The sequence below is a fragment of the Cystoisospora suis genome, assembly GCF_002600585.1.
Source record: "Cystoisospora suis strain Wien I chromosome Unknown contig_705, whole genome shotgun sequence".
NCBI lineage: Eukaryota > Apicomplexa > Conoidasida > Eucoccidiorida > Sarcocystidae > Cystoisospora > Cystoisospora suis.
The window spans coordinates 93987-107712 of record NW_027153506.1 but is presented as its reverse complement, the minus strand read 5'-3'; the positions used below and the strand labels follow the sequence as shown (position 1 = coordinate 107712).

Genomic DNA, 13726 nt, shown 5'->3' with positions numbered 1-13726 from the left:
TTTTTGCCTCTCCGAGATTAGACAAAGCTTAGAGAAGTCTTCTCCCTGAGTCAACCACCGTGTTCTCTGCTGGCTGCATGATTCATGAAAGTCTTCGAGTCGAACAGGTAAATCCGGCTTTTGGTTTCCTCCGGCACCTGGCACCTCGTGGCTCATGCAGCATCACTGATCACCATTTCCAGACGCCTTCGACTTGACGCGCAATCTCTCGACGTTTGTTTGACCTCCCTCAGTACTGGTGCTGGTCAAGAACATTGCAGTTCCACCAACTAAGTTTCAATGTCTTTAAAGCATGTGCACCGTCTCCACAAGGGCATCAATGCGGACACACCAAGGGCTCCATCCTGTCCGGAGAGAGGACGGACTTGCGTTCTGGAATTTTACTCCGCGCGTAACTTGACCGCAGGCGTCAGACGCTCAAGCCGAGCAAAGGCCTTGACCAACGGACAGGCAGAATGGAACCCTCCGCCGCCAGCCATGCAACGACAGAAAAAGGCGAGAACCCCGGCGCGCTCAGTAACCCTGTGACATCAGCCCGTGGAGAGTGCGGGTGCTTCACCGCGTACCGAAATTCCCTTGTCGAGTCAATTGCAGTGATGACCGGTAACCTGGCTCGCGCGCCAGAGACCGCCTGTGGTGATTCTGCCAGAGCGAGCGTGCTCACCAGTTCCCGCCGAACAACTGCGGAGGGCTTTCTGGTGGATTGTGGTTTCTTGTCCGACACGAGTCACAGCTCGCAGCAGCTTGTCCCAAACGCGACCCGGCCACAGCCTCGCAGTCCATGTCGACTGTTTAGATTGTTGGAGTGCGCTCTCTTTCTCGGCCAGAATCTATCGAATGCAGCCTCCGAGGTCGCGGGACGAGATGAGGACGGTCATCCCGACAGGACGGCAGTGATAGAAGCAGTGCCGCGCCCAGAACGCTGTAGGGGAGTGGGTGAGCAGCTATACCCCAGGGCGCGACACCACTCGATGCAAGCTGAAACACTGTGGCAGTGGTCTCAGTCTGTCGCACTCCTGAAACAAGGGTTGACCACGGTTCTACGAGGCGTGACGGGAGACGGGAAGCAGCTTCTGTCCCAGGCTCCACCTATCGAAACTTCTCCGGGCTCATGTGACTGTGCCCAAGGGGAAGACGCCTCCGGTCGCTCACTGAGATTCCGTTCTGCGACCGAAGCAGTCGCTGCCCGTGAATTTCCGAGACCGCCAGCTTCCTGGGACTCTCGTGGTATTCTAGGCGGTCTCCTTCCCTCTTTACAGGGTAAGGTAGAAGGGTGCTCGAAAGCGCACTGCGAGTCTTCACTAGTCAGCTTGCAGTGCAGTAGAGCCATCCTGTCTTAGTTCAGTCTGACTCCCCGGGACTGCACTCAGCGCGCGCGCCGCACCGCCCCTGCAGTCCAGGTACAGTTTAGCACGTTCGATCCCGTAACTGTTAGGACGCAGCCCAGTTACCCTCTCGTGGTCTGGAAATTTTTTCATCTTGCTAACTGTGTATGACGTCTCAGCTGTCAGATCTCTAGTCGAGTTCCTGCTCTTCTACGCTGCAAATTTCAACTGCGTTACGTTTGGGCTAAGCGGGTCCCGAGCCGGACGTCCACTCTTCCGCGACATTTTGCCGAATGCGTCGCTTGCCCGACCGCGCACTTCAGCATATCCGGAAGCCCGTCTTTCTGAAGGAGCTTCCAACCGTCAGCTGCACGACGACGTGGCTCCTCGGACTGGTTTGAATTCGTACCATGTGTGGCACAGATTGGAGCGACTGACTGCAGCATATCTTCCGAACTTCCGCTCTACGATGGGATGTCCCCATGTAGCGAGACACCTCATGTACATGTGCATCTCTTTTCTTGACCACTTTCTGGCGGCACTGTCGTCGGCTCTTTCCCTGGAATGCACACTGCAGGTGTGGCTGTGGATGTTTCGTTTGTCTACGACTTACCCTACACTCTGTGCGAAGCCCTGCACGAAGCCTCCCTGGCAGGACCCGCCGGCAGCGACCCACGAGTGTGCCGGGAAGGCCAGAGAGAGCGGAGCGGTTCTGAAGGCATACAGGACGTGTACCGGAGCTTGTCGTGAAGGGAAGGGGAGCTGCAAAGGAGCAGCGGCGTCTCCAGCACTAGTGCGAGGTTCCGCAGCACCTCTGAAATGGACGAAGAGAGGCGCTTTACCTGACGTAGCTGCTGTGTCCCCGTTTTGCTGTCACTTCGATGTGGGCAGATTCAGAAGTGGCATTCCTTCCTTTGAGGGCCAGGACCCAAGGAGGCGCCGACAGTGTGCAGCACGTTGTTTGTCTGACGTGCTGTCACTTCTCGTAACGTGTCGTGCGGCCATTTCGTTATTCTCTTTTTCCCCTTGCTTCTCTACTGCCGCGCCACAGAAGCGAGGACTTCTTGATTCTCCTGGACAAATAACGGGTTCGACGGAGGTGCAAATCGGCAGTGAAGCGCCCGCAGCTACCGGTTCTGCAAGCGGACATACTGCTCCCTCTGCACCTCGGACTGTAGTTGAATCACATCGCTTTTCCAGCGCAGCTTTCCAGAACGCAGGAGTCCTGTCCGGATACCAGAAATACCTGTACTCGCCGAAAGGTACTCGGACAAAAAATCTCGCGGAACTGGACATGGTCACGTTTCCGAATAGAGCCATCAAGGCTAATACTGCCCCCACAGACCGCTACAGCTCTCAACGCCTCCAAGCTCCTGGTTTCGATTCAACTGGGTACCGGTCGCACAAAGCTTCGGATCTCTTCATTGCTCTCGCTCTTGTTTTCCTAGCGCCCGCTCTGCGCCACGCCTCCTGCCTTCGTCTCCTTTCACACCGATACAGTCAGGAATACAGCTGTTGCCCACGCGCAGTGTTGCTAGGTATCCGTCCTCCTGTGAAACGGCTTCGCCTCGCCCATTGGTGGAGACTCCGACAAGCTTTTCCTGTACCGTTTGGCAGGTGGCGGCCAGCGCAGAAATTGTTTCTCAGGAGCCTCGGACGTATCAGCAGCATCCTCGCCCGCAGAAGACAGCTGTTTTCCTGCCCCTTCCCCCCACGGCACGTGAGTAGGGGCGACCGCACTGACAGGACGGCGTTTTCTGGCAGTAGATCCTCGACGAAGCTGACCGGATCAGCCGTCCTTCAGCGCGGCTTCCTGGAAGCAGACGCCATCGAGAAAAGCGTCCTGTGGCTGCTGAGCCAACTATCTTTCAACGTCTTCTTCGCTTCCATTTTTACTCTCCCCTACCCAAGCAGTACCCAGGGAGCTGCGCGGACTATAGGAGATCCATCAGGCAGCCTCGTCTATAACGGATGCACCGCGTGCGGTGACGCCGAGCGCGCGCGAGTCGAGCACACAGCCTCCTGCGATGACGGAGGCTACCATCCCGGCGCGGACACGCAGCTGCCGCGCAGAGCAGATGCCGTCAAATGCGCACCAGCGATTGAGAAGGCGAGGAAAACTGAGAGTGCGGAGAGGGAAAAAGTGAGGGCTCCTGTTGCCGAGCGAGTCCCAGTCCGATTGTCTGTCGAGGAGGCCCTGCGCGGTGTCGATCGCGTCGCGTACCTCTGCTGTATCTTCCAACATGGTGAGTGCTCAACGGAACGCCCTACAGTCTGGAGGGGAGCTGCGAGATGCTCATGTGCAACCCATCCGTTCTAGTCTGCAGAGTCCGCTAAGCAGAGTCGAGTGGCGGGCTGACGCGTCCCTGAGTGACGGGCTGCTGGGTAGAGCGAGCGCCAGAAGAGCCAGCACCAACTGCCAGCAGCGTTGTCACCTGAAGTCACATAGTGAGGGACGCGAGCTCGTGGCTACTGCACCCGAGGTAATGGGCTAAGGCACGCAGCAGACGATCTAGCGTAAAGAAGAATGCTCTGCAACCGCCTTTTTTGAAACGTTCTCTTTCCTGGTTATCCCTTCAGCACTCATCGAACTGAACTTCGCGACAACTTCTGTCCAGCGGCTCTCCTGCGGCGTTTACAGGAAAGGCAACGGATACAGCCGTAGACACCGATGTCGGGCGCGAGCGCTTTTCCAAAAACTTCGAGATTTTTTGACTCACTCAATTCTCTTATTGCTTGGCGTCACGCTGCGCCGCGTCCGCTCAGCGGCGAGGGAGCCTTGTCCTCAATGGACAACCTCGCCCGGAGCGGATGGCGAGCCTGACCACGACAGCCGATCCGAACACACCACGCGGTGCCGGGCACAACCAGCAGAGAAATACAGCGACACAGATCATTCTGAAGGAGCTGGTGGATTCGGTTGCCCTGGCACGGCCGTCTGGAGGTGCAGACACCAGGGGAGCAACGCGTCCGCAGGCGACCCTCGGGCGTCAGGAGTAGTGGTCCAGCAAAACCGAGGGTATACATTTGGTGCGCCACTACACCGGCTGCAGATGGTCTGCCTACACGTTCTACCGGTGGTGCTGTTGCCGGGCGAAATCGGGAGAAAAATCCTCCTGTCGAGTTGGCCCTGGAATCTGCTGGATCCCCATTTCGGTAGGTACCGACTCTTCAGTATGACGTCCACTTTCCTGCGGTTATGAAAGTAGGTCAGCCTTGGACTACGCGATGGTCTGTAGATCTCTTGACGGCTGGCCAGGCGAATTACCAGGTTTCGACTTTGCTCACCCTCCCCTCACATCACACCACCTTCGGCGACTTTGTCGCCGTGCTTAATTTTACATACCCCAGTGCTGTGAAACCCTCTGTCACACTGATTTAGTGGTACTACAACGCGGTGCTCTCGCCACACGTGCTGCATACACTACTTTTTCTATTCTCCGAGGATAGCTGCACACAGTCCAGCTTCAGTCGTAGTCCGATGAGGGGCTGGCTCCGTTTGTGTTGGATCTAGGGGGTTCCCAGGTCGTCGCAGCCTAGACAGAGATAAGCCAACTGGACTCTCAATCCCCTAGGACATCGCCGACGAGGCGAAGTCAAGTCGAACTCTCTAACAGGGTGCGATGCGAAAGTCACCAATGTGCCCCCAGTCCAATGATATGCCCGCCACACGGCGACCGTGGCCTATCTGTGTGACCGGCATACATATCAGGCCGAAGATGTATGTGCGCCCTTGCGACCGCGGGGACTTATCACTGGCTCGGTGTCGTGCCCCCTTCGGGAAGGTTGACGACCAGGTCCCTCGAGAGTGTGGACGGTGTGCGGTGCAAACATGACGACACACGGACGTCCTCAGCTCTAGGGTCAACCTGAATCTCGGCCTCGAAGGTCGCACCGAGTTCGAGCTTGTACTGCCGTCATCTCTTTGCAACGAGCGAACTGTCTGCGTTGTGAGTGTGACAGGATCTAGACGGCGTAAAAAGCGTTTTTCCACATAGCACGGTTCCCTGGGTATCCGGTCCAGTGCTCTGCGTCGTCAAAGGGCTAAAGTACGGCCAGAAAGAATATGCACTCATCCACCTTACGATAGTTTAGCCACCTCTGTTCTTGTAAACTCCGCTTTACAATTCGAACAGTCGCTTGTAAGGAAATTACAAAAGTAAATGACTTAGTCCTCTTCCATCAGCCATAAGAACGTACGCGGATCTACTGCCATACTGCTTCTACACTGCGCTGGAAAACACCGTGCTCCTTATTTTTGGTTGTCGTCTTTCTAAGCAGCCTGTCTAGCGTTCGTCGCCTTACTGCACCGCACGTCCTCTCGTACACTTCACGCATGGCAAAGGCGTGTGGCGCACCAAGACCTGATCCTTAAAGCCTTTCGCGCGCTGACTTCTGATCTGAGATGCCCTCCGCTGGAGTACTGCTGCTCTGTGCCGTCCGTGATTCCAATCGGCCGAAGCGAACAATACCCAGCAATCGTCAAAGAAGCCACCGGTTTCCATAGTACGTTTGCCCCGAGCTCGGAACAAGGAGAAACGCGAGAAAGACAGTATCAGAGACTCGGCTGCCACAGTACAGGTTGTGCACCCGGGCCACACGTAGTGGATTGTCGTCTTCCTGCACTGCATAGACGACAGGCCAGAAAGAAAAGACTTCAGCGGACAAGCGACGCCTGCCTCAATCAGAAGATCTGCGGCTGCAACAGACACAGCTACTCACCGCTACCCAGAGATGCAGCCGAGCACTCCTCTACACCTCAAGGTTCCGTCGATACTCCCAGTCTTTTCCTGCAGCAGGCGCAAAAGACCTCAGAAGCCTCGCAAGGCATTTGTTTCCCTCCGCTTGTGTCAGGTCTGGTGGCTCTTAGGTTGTTCAGCATACCCGAAACTGAGTCCCACATCGCCCCGAGACATATAGAGAGTGACCAGCCTGTCAGCTTCCTAGAGAATCAGCGTATTATCCCAGGGCCGTCTATGTCGCTTTCTGCCCTAGAAAAGCTTGAAAGCATGCTTCAGTCAACTCCGGAAACAGAAAAAAGTCGCCTCTCAGAGGACGCGGAGACAATCGAGACGGTGCCAGGTGCCTTCTTGCCCGGGGCCTCTCTGGGTCACCTAGGAGTGAGCCGGAGCATACGGGGTCAACGCGTCGACTGGGGGCCTTCCGGATCTGAACTGAAATGCGCGGTCGAGTCGCCTCATCTGAGAACGCTCTGCGAAGCCAGATTCAGGAAGAATATAGGTATCTCGCCCCAAGACATAGCAGCGGCCGCGACGGCGATAGCTCCACGTGCAACAGCGACGCGTTTGGACAACTTCAAAGGATGCAAGCCAGCGCACCTACAGCTGAAAGCATTGGTCCGGCCGGCTACGGAGAGCACTGAGATGCGGCACATTCAGGCGTTCCCCCGGAAGAAACTCCGGATCCCTACCAAGGCGACAGAAACCGGACAGCAGGTTGTAACAAAACGGGCTGGGGCGAGATGTACGGAATGTGAGAGAGAAGGAATTGCAAAGAAGGGTGCCCAGGACGAGCAACGGTGGATGAAGCAGGCTAGTGGGGAAAGCAAAAGGAATTTGACAGGTGAGCGTCGGTCCGGTGAGTCCAGGTGCTGCAGGAGAAGAATACGCAGACCCTCCCCGACTGAAGGAAAGCACGCTGGAAGGCGAGAGAAAAAGACAAGACTGATAACCAAGAAAGAAGCTGACGTTGGCTCACATGAAGAAAGCCGAAGAAAAGCCAATGACAGGGGAGAAACAGAACCGACAGCCAGCGAGGTGGCCGACGAAAGAGCTGCATGCAGAAGACTCGAAAGAACCGCAAAGAAAGGAACAGGAGAGAAGCGGTTTGCTCGTCTGCTGTCTCTCACTGCCCTTGTGCATCGCATCGGGTCGACATGCGGACATCCAGTCTGCTGTACAGCGTCTGGTATATTAGCTGGGGTGAGCGTTTTCAGAACTCCCGCTCTCGCATCGGGCGCCCTCCCGTAGGCCGCAGTATAGGAACACGAGCCAAGTGCATATTGTCCATACAAAAGAATATATACGTGGAGCTCCAACCTTGCGGCGTGTCTTCGGAGAAAGTTAATTCGTCCATCAATCGCCAGTATAGGTGGGGCGGGGGGCCATGATGCTATCATTCTAACAACTGCGTAACATTCCCAAGAAGTCTACGACACACCGGCAGGCATCTCGCGTGTTCTCCTGTCCCGAGCGTCGGACCGCCTTAACCGGCTACTGCCGCGCTGGAGTACTGGGCGGGATATAAACTCAGTAGACACGGGCACGTCCCCCGGTGAGCCTCCGGGCAGGAAACACAGCCGAAAATATGCTTCGTGACTGAGCCCTCTTTCTACCCGAGCTTCCCAGTTGTCACTGTTTTCCTAAGCGCGAGCAAAGAAATCACGCCTTGTCTGCCTCCAGGCTCGGCACTCCTCGGTTTTCACTTTGCAGTCGACACACCCTTTGCTACGCGGTAGGACAAACGAACGTTGTTTTCCCTACTCACCGCCCAGCCGCAGGCCGCAGCAGCATGACAAGCATCTTGTGTGTATTTGGTGCGTTGTTGTTTGCGTAGATACTAATGAAGGATTTTACCACCCTCAAAAAGTTGCGTGTATCTCCTAGGGGCAGCACTCCAACAATTCCGCTGGCAAGGCTGTCGGAGTTCACTGGGAAACCTCTACGGGAAGAAGGCGGGCAGAGTAAAGAGAACGGAAAGAAATTGGTAGAGAGGCAAAAAGAAAACAAGGTCTCCACCACGAAAGATAGCCTTGCACCGTACTCCGGTACAGTCGGCAGCAAAGCTGAAACGACTCCAAGCGGCAGCGACGATTGCACAGTGCCTCAACGCGGAGGACTTGTGAGCAGTGGCCGCCGAACGTCGTGGAGGCTGTACAGCCAAGAGATGGAGATACGGAGATGTGCTGCGGGCACCCGAATCAAGGATAGACACCTCTCAATTAACAAATCGTCTCACAATTTCCACAGTCAAAACACGCGTCAGCACTGTCGGACAGAGCAGTGCTTCTCAGGCAGTGCAAAAAAAAATCTAGTAGGCAGCGCTACGGTTCTTCTTGATCTTCTGGAAGTCGCCGCTGCAGAAACCCGAGCCAGGGACAGACTGAGGAGACGGGGAAGGAAGAGGCACATCGAAGAAGACGACTCGAGTTCAGGCACGACGAGTGAGGACAGGAAGATCTCTCCAAGAGAGAAAAGCAGGACAGGGGAAAGGGAGGAGAAAGACACCGAAGAGTGGGACGCGCATAGCTCATCTGGAAAGGAAAGTGGTACGGAGATGACTGCGAAGAAAAGGCATCTTCCTAACGCAGGCGTGATGTCTGAAGTCGAGTATAACTTCGGCCCAAGAAACGTAGAGAGGACCATTGGGGAGCCTCGGGGAACCGATAGGAGAGATCAGATGAGTTCCATGCGCAGAGGGGACAACACAGACTTGAATCGACAACCAAAGGAAGACCAGGACGTAGGCCGTAAAGCTGGCTTGCGCTCGGTCTCCGTGTGTCGGCGCTGTGGAGAGAACAGGAAAAGTGGCAAGAAATGGGGACATGTACAAAGTAGTTCTGTTGAGATGAACTTGGAAGCCGCTAGCGAGGCTCGGTATTGTCGCACTCTGGGAAGAACTAGAAAACACAGGAAGGCTTTTTGGAAGAGACAGGGATGGGGCGACCCCCAGAAGGGCGAATGCTCCCAGAGCCCTGCCCTGAATAAACAAGACCCCGCGAACACCGCGGACAGAACGACGAGGGAAAGTGATGAAAAGGAAACCTCTTTGGTGTCGAGACGAAGAAGAAACATGGCCGGAATTCCGACTTTTTTAAAAGAAGAAAGAGGCCTTCTTGTCGGACCTAGCCTCGTTGAGTGGCCTGCGGTGAGACGCAGCCACGCAGGACGGAGGGGCACAAGAGAAAGGAAGCTGACGATCGTCCGGCTAACGAGAGAAATGACGCTAACGGAGACTGTTTCCCAAAGCTCATCTACTTCGTCGGGTTCGCCTTCTTGCGCCTTTACTCACTCTTCAAAACCGCTTGTTTTGCGACACCCGGACTCGCCTCTTAACTCTCGCTCCTCGCCCTGTTTGGCGGCACTGTCTCCTTCCCTTTCGGCGTCTCCGGGCTCCCGGGTGACACTGTATACAGGCGATCACGACGAAAGCGTTGTCCAAGGCTCTGAGGAGTCAGGGGACAGCAGACAGCTTACGTTGAGCCGGACCGCCCCCTGCGTCAGAACGCACCCGGCCTCTCTCCTGTTTAGACTTGATTCCTGTGACAACTGGACACGGGGCTCTCTGTCTTCAATGTCTTCTGTTTCTTACTCCCGGAGTTCCGCCGATACTTCAGAGACTGGCCGGAATGCTGAAGAGGAAGACGTATCCAGCCATGACGAAGAACAGGCTGCAGAAAAGACCATCAGAGTGCCCAGCGGACACAGCAAGGAGCGAGATGAAGGACAGGGACACATTCCCGTCAGTCGGGAGAAGCGGTCCAGTGAAGGAAAGAATCAAGAAAAAGCACAACTGCTATACACCGCCGTTGAAGAAGGACTGGCCGGTATCGCGAATCAGACACGCTGTCCCTACTTGGCATCTGTTCTTCTTGGTGCCATGCACTTCCTCTTCTTTCCTCCCTCAGGTCCCCGTTTTTCACAGTCTCCGGAATGCTTACAAGGATACTCTGTCAGGGTTAATGCTCCGCTGTTGCATTCAAGATATCGGTCTCGTCTGCCAAACTCGGCTGTCCCTGGTGCAATCTCTTTTCCTGTTCCTTCGGCATGTTTCTCGGCTGTTTCTCCTGATTCATGCTCCTTTGCTTCTTCTCCTTTGTCGGAGGTGCTTCGCTATGGCGACGAGCTTGGTGGCACTCCGCGAGGCTGCTTGTTGCCTGCTTTCCAGCGCTTGAAGAGATGCTTGATGAAGGCACTAGCTTTCTGGACACCTACGGGAACAGATGCAGATAATCTCCGTAAGGTCTACGAACCCACCCTCAGCAGCTAGCACAAGCAGGCTCAAAGAAGGGATCTCCCCCTCTCCGACTGAAGTCGTTCATCCCGAGTGGCCGCTTTTGAGTTAGTCATCACATCTAATCTGTTTCAGATACCATGATGAAGGGACAACGAATGCCGGCAGTTGTGTCGCTTCCGAGTGTTCCCCGGTGACCGGGGGCCCATGAATGAATTATCGAAGTTGTGCGGGACGGTTCAAAAGGATCCGAGTTGTCCGGACACACCCGTCTCCAAGTCTTCGAACGGACATTTACATGGATAGCTACTTTATTGACAAAGAGTAGCAGTGCAATTACTACGGAAATCTCTCTCTGGAATGTTTCTTCCTGACCTAGGTCAGCCACGTATGAATGCATACAAGGCCAAAGTAGCGGGGGAGACTCCAGACCGAGCCCGAGGGGATTCCGGTGTTTCGCAATCTCATTGTTGTTGATGTTGGAGCTACTGCCTCCTTTTGGCCATTGACTGAATGCATTGCAACTTTCCAGTCAATTCAATCATGCGATTCACTTCTTTCCACTTCCTGTTCGTTCATGCTACCTGGCCAGCATCACCTTCTCTTGCTGAATGTTTTCCTTTTGACTTTCTCTAAGTCTTTTCCTGGGTGTCGTCATGCGCGTGAAGAGAAACGCTGATGAGAATAATGCTGAGCTCGACCTTTTCGGTTTTGGTCAACAAACTGAATCCGGCGCTGTGCGTGTCATCCACACTGTCCGCATACAGCTCAAAGCATGCCCCGGGGCCGTCTCTGTGCTCATGCTCCGATGCTTTATCGTGTCACTTTAGCCCGAGACAGCCATCCCCCGCCCCCCTTCTCACTCCTATCCGTATTTGCCTACTCTCATCCGAGTGACTCCAACTTGAGGATATGCTGCCTGCAGGCTCTTTGATGGACGTTGAGCCCTTTGTATGTTCCTCTCCTCGAGGACCATACGTACGGTTCATGTCAACGTCTTCCATCTCAATGCTACCGCCAGGCGACGGGAACGGAATGACGATTCTCCGACAAGAGGGACGTGAAGGAAAAGGGAAGAAAACCTCGACAGAAGAGACCAACCACGGCGACCGTTTCTCCGAACTGTCAGGGCTTGTCTTGGCTTACGGCATTTGCCCTAACCTTTATGAGCTGATGAGGCTCATTCCTTTGGACATTCTCCTTGAGTTACACAGGGATGCGCTTTTACTCACAGCACTGGAGATATTGTTTGTTTTTTCAAACCTAGCAGACAGCAAACGACGCATTGTGTGGATATGCGGATCTAGCAGTGGTAGCGACAGCAGGGCTGCCGGGAATCAAGGATGCGTAGATGGATTGTTTCAGGCGTCCCGGTTCGCGTTGGGCGGAGCGTTCGAGGGCCCGCTAAGAGGGAGGCCGAGGGGGCGAAGAAGAAGAGAGCCTGGTTCCGGAGCTATGGAAGAACAAGAAGGGCATGCGAGTCCGAAGACTCAAGAGCTCTTGGCAGAAGTGGGTCCGTGTAAGACTGACGTATACATAGCAGTATCATTCTTCTCTGGAGGTGACAGCGTCTTGAGTTCGGTCTGCGGATTAGCAGGTGAACCTGGGTCACACACATCTAGCCTTCATGTCTGTAACATGTGTGAGAGAGAGCAGACCGATGGGTGCCACCACTCTTTCGTCTTCAGATACTCGGGCGCAATTAGAAGGGAGACAGAGCTTATTGTCTTTCTGAAGAAGTCCCACTGTATTTGTTGTAGTATCGATCGCGCTTGCTCTCGTCGGCCTAACGAAAGCGGTGCACACTCCCCCGCCTGATTGCACCGAATTGTTTGTGGCTTACAGGAAGTAACTTCGTATTGCTGTCGAAGAAAAGTAGGGTCTGAGAAAGACAGCAGCTCCCAAGCGTCTGACTGCATTGAGGACACACGAAGGCAGACCCTGCTTTTCCCTCTCTCCTCGCTTCGTTTGCCTCTATGGTTACACCTCCTCATTCGGTTGACTGTTGCTGCTTCGACAACTCCAGCATCACACTGCCCGTCTTCTACTCTATACGAAACCCTCAATACATCTAACGATCTGGAATCTGATCCCACTAGTTGGTGGTGCCGCACGGAAGAGGAGAGTGGTCCTTCTGTTTCTCGAGTCGGGCATACCTCCCGAGAGTTAGACATGTGTCTTGACGGGAGACAACAACAGGAAGAGACTACGAAGGATGACCACTTCCCTCCGCTGGACAAATCGTTCCAAAGGTTTCTTCTCCTTCTCTTCCTTCGCCTCGTTATTCTGTGCCGTCCATCTCCTTGGCTGGAGAACGAAAGAGATGCGACAGACCTGGAAGGAGTCAGTGGCTGGGAAGAGATGGAAAGTACAAGAAATGAAGCAACAACATTACCTCGGCGATCAGGGAAGCAGATAATGTCGGTCAGCGCTCCAACAGTCAAAGCAGGAGAGAAGCAGCGTGACGAAGAGACAGCAGAGAGCGCGGAGGGACAAATACAGAGGACAACAAAGGAAGAAGCAAAGAAACATACCAGACTTCCCAAATTGACAAAGCAGTATGAACCTTTCACCTCCTTGATAGGACAGGGTCGAAAGGAAGCTCTTCGAGCATGGGCCCATGGCCTTTCAGGAGAAGGAAAACACAATGTTAGCGTCTCAGGAGTCCCATACGCCTGCGGAAACGGAGGAAAGATGTGTCTCAATTCTCGTCGCGACGATGGACGAGGAAGAGAACACGTGGAGGCCGCAAGAAATACACCGAAACAAGAAGTGGTCGCACAAGCAGAAAGAAGAGCTCAAGAAGATGACAAAAGTGAACGACAGCAGCAAGAATACTTATCTGCGTGGTTATCATTTTCTCCGCCAGTTGTCCGGAAGTTGGGAGAGGCCCTCACAGACATCCAAGCCTGTCGGAAATGGCTTGAAGATTTCCACGATTCCTCAGCGAATGCCCCGCTTACCGCGCTTCTTTGGCTTCGCTGGGCTACTTGGCTTTTCAACAAGAGAGAGGAAGGAAGGCGACAACGCCGTAGCTGTGATCACAGGAGACATACAGACTCACGACAGACAGGAAGAGAAACACGGACAGCAGTCGATGATAGGAAGCCACGGGTCCCGGTGAAAGGGCATTCTCATAGACGGGGAAGCGAAGACCTTTTTCAAGGTGCACCTAAGCCACTTGAAAAGCAAGTGAAGTCATTAGATGGGAGAACAGCATGGAGGTGGAATAACTTCGATGGAGAGGAGGAAAGTGGAGGTCGTAGCTCCCTCTGGGCGGTCGCTGTAAGTGTGAGTCTTTTGGCGCAGGACAGAGAAGATCTCATAGGTGCTGCATCTCTTGTTGAGTTCGTGCTTCCAGAAGCTTTCAGTCTGACCCAGAAGCAAAGATTCCAGCAAAAAGTTGGACGTAGAAAGCAGATGATGCG

The 13726-nt window shown here is 54.4% G+C and overlaps 2 protein-coding genes across 2 annotated transcripts; one reads left to right on the top strand and one right to left on the bottom strand.

The window, feature by feature from the left end:
- Nucleotides 1–5572: 5572 nt before the first annotated feature.
- Nucleotides 5573–7116, bottom strand: CSUI_001760 (uncharacterized protein; the record flags this gene model as incomplete). Its single annotated transcript, XM_068061965.1, has 1 exon — nucleotides 5573–7116. A coding segment is annotated over one exon (396 nt), but the record flags the coding sequence as incomplete, so codon positions are not given.
- Nucleotides 7117–8231: 1115 nt separating this feature from the next.
- CSUI_001759 (uncharacterized protein) lies at nucleotides 8232–11750 on the top strand (the record flags this gene model as incomplete). The annotated part of the gene is made up of 2 exons (XM_068061964.1): nucleotides 8232–10302; nucleotides 11224–11750. Coding segments are annotated over 2 exons (2598 nt in total), but the record flags the coding sequence as incomplete, so codon positions are not given.
- Nucleotides 11751–13726: the final 1976 nt, after the last annotated feature.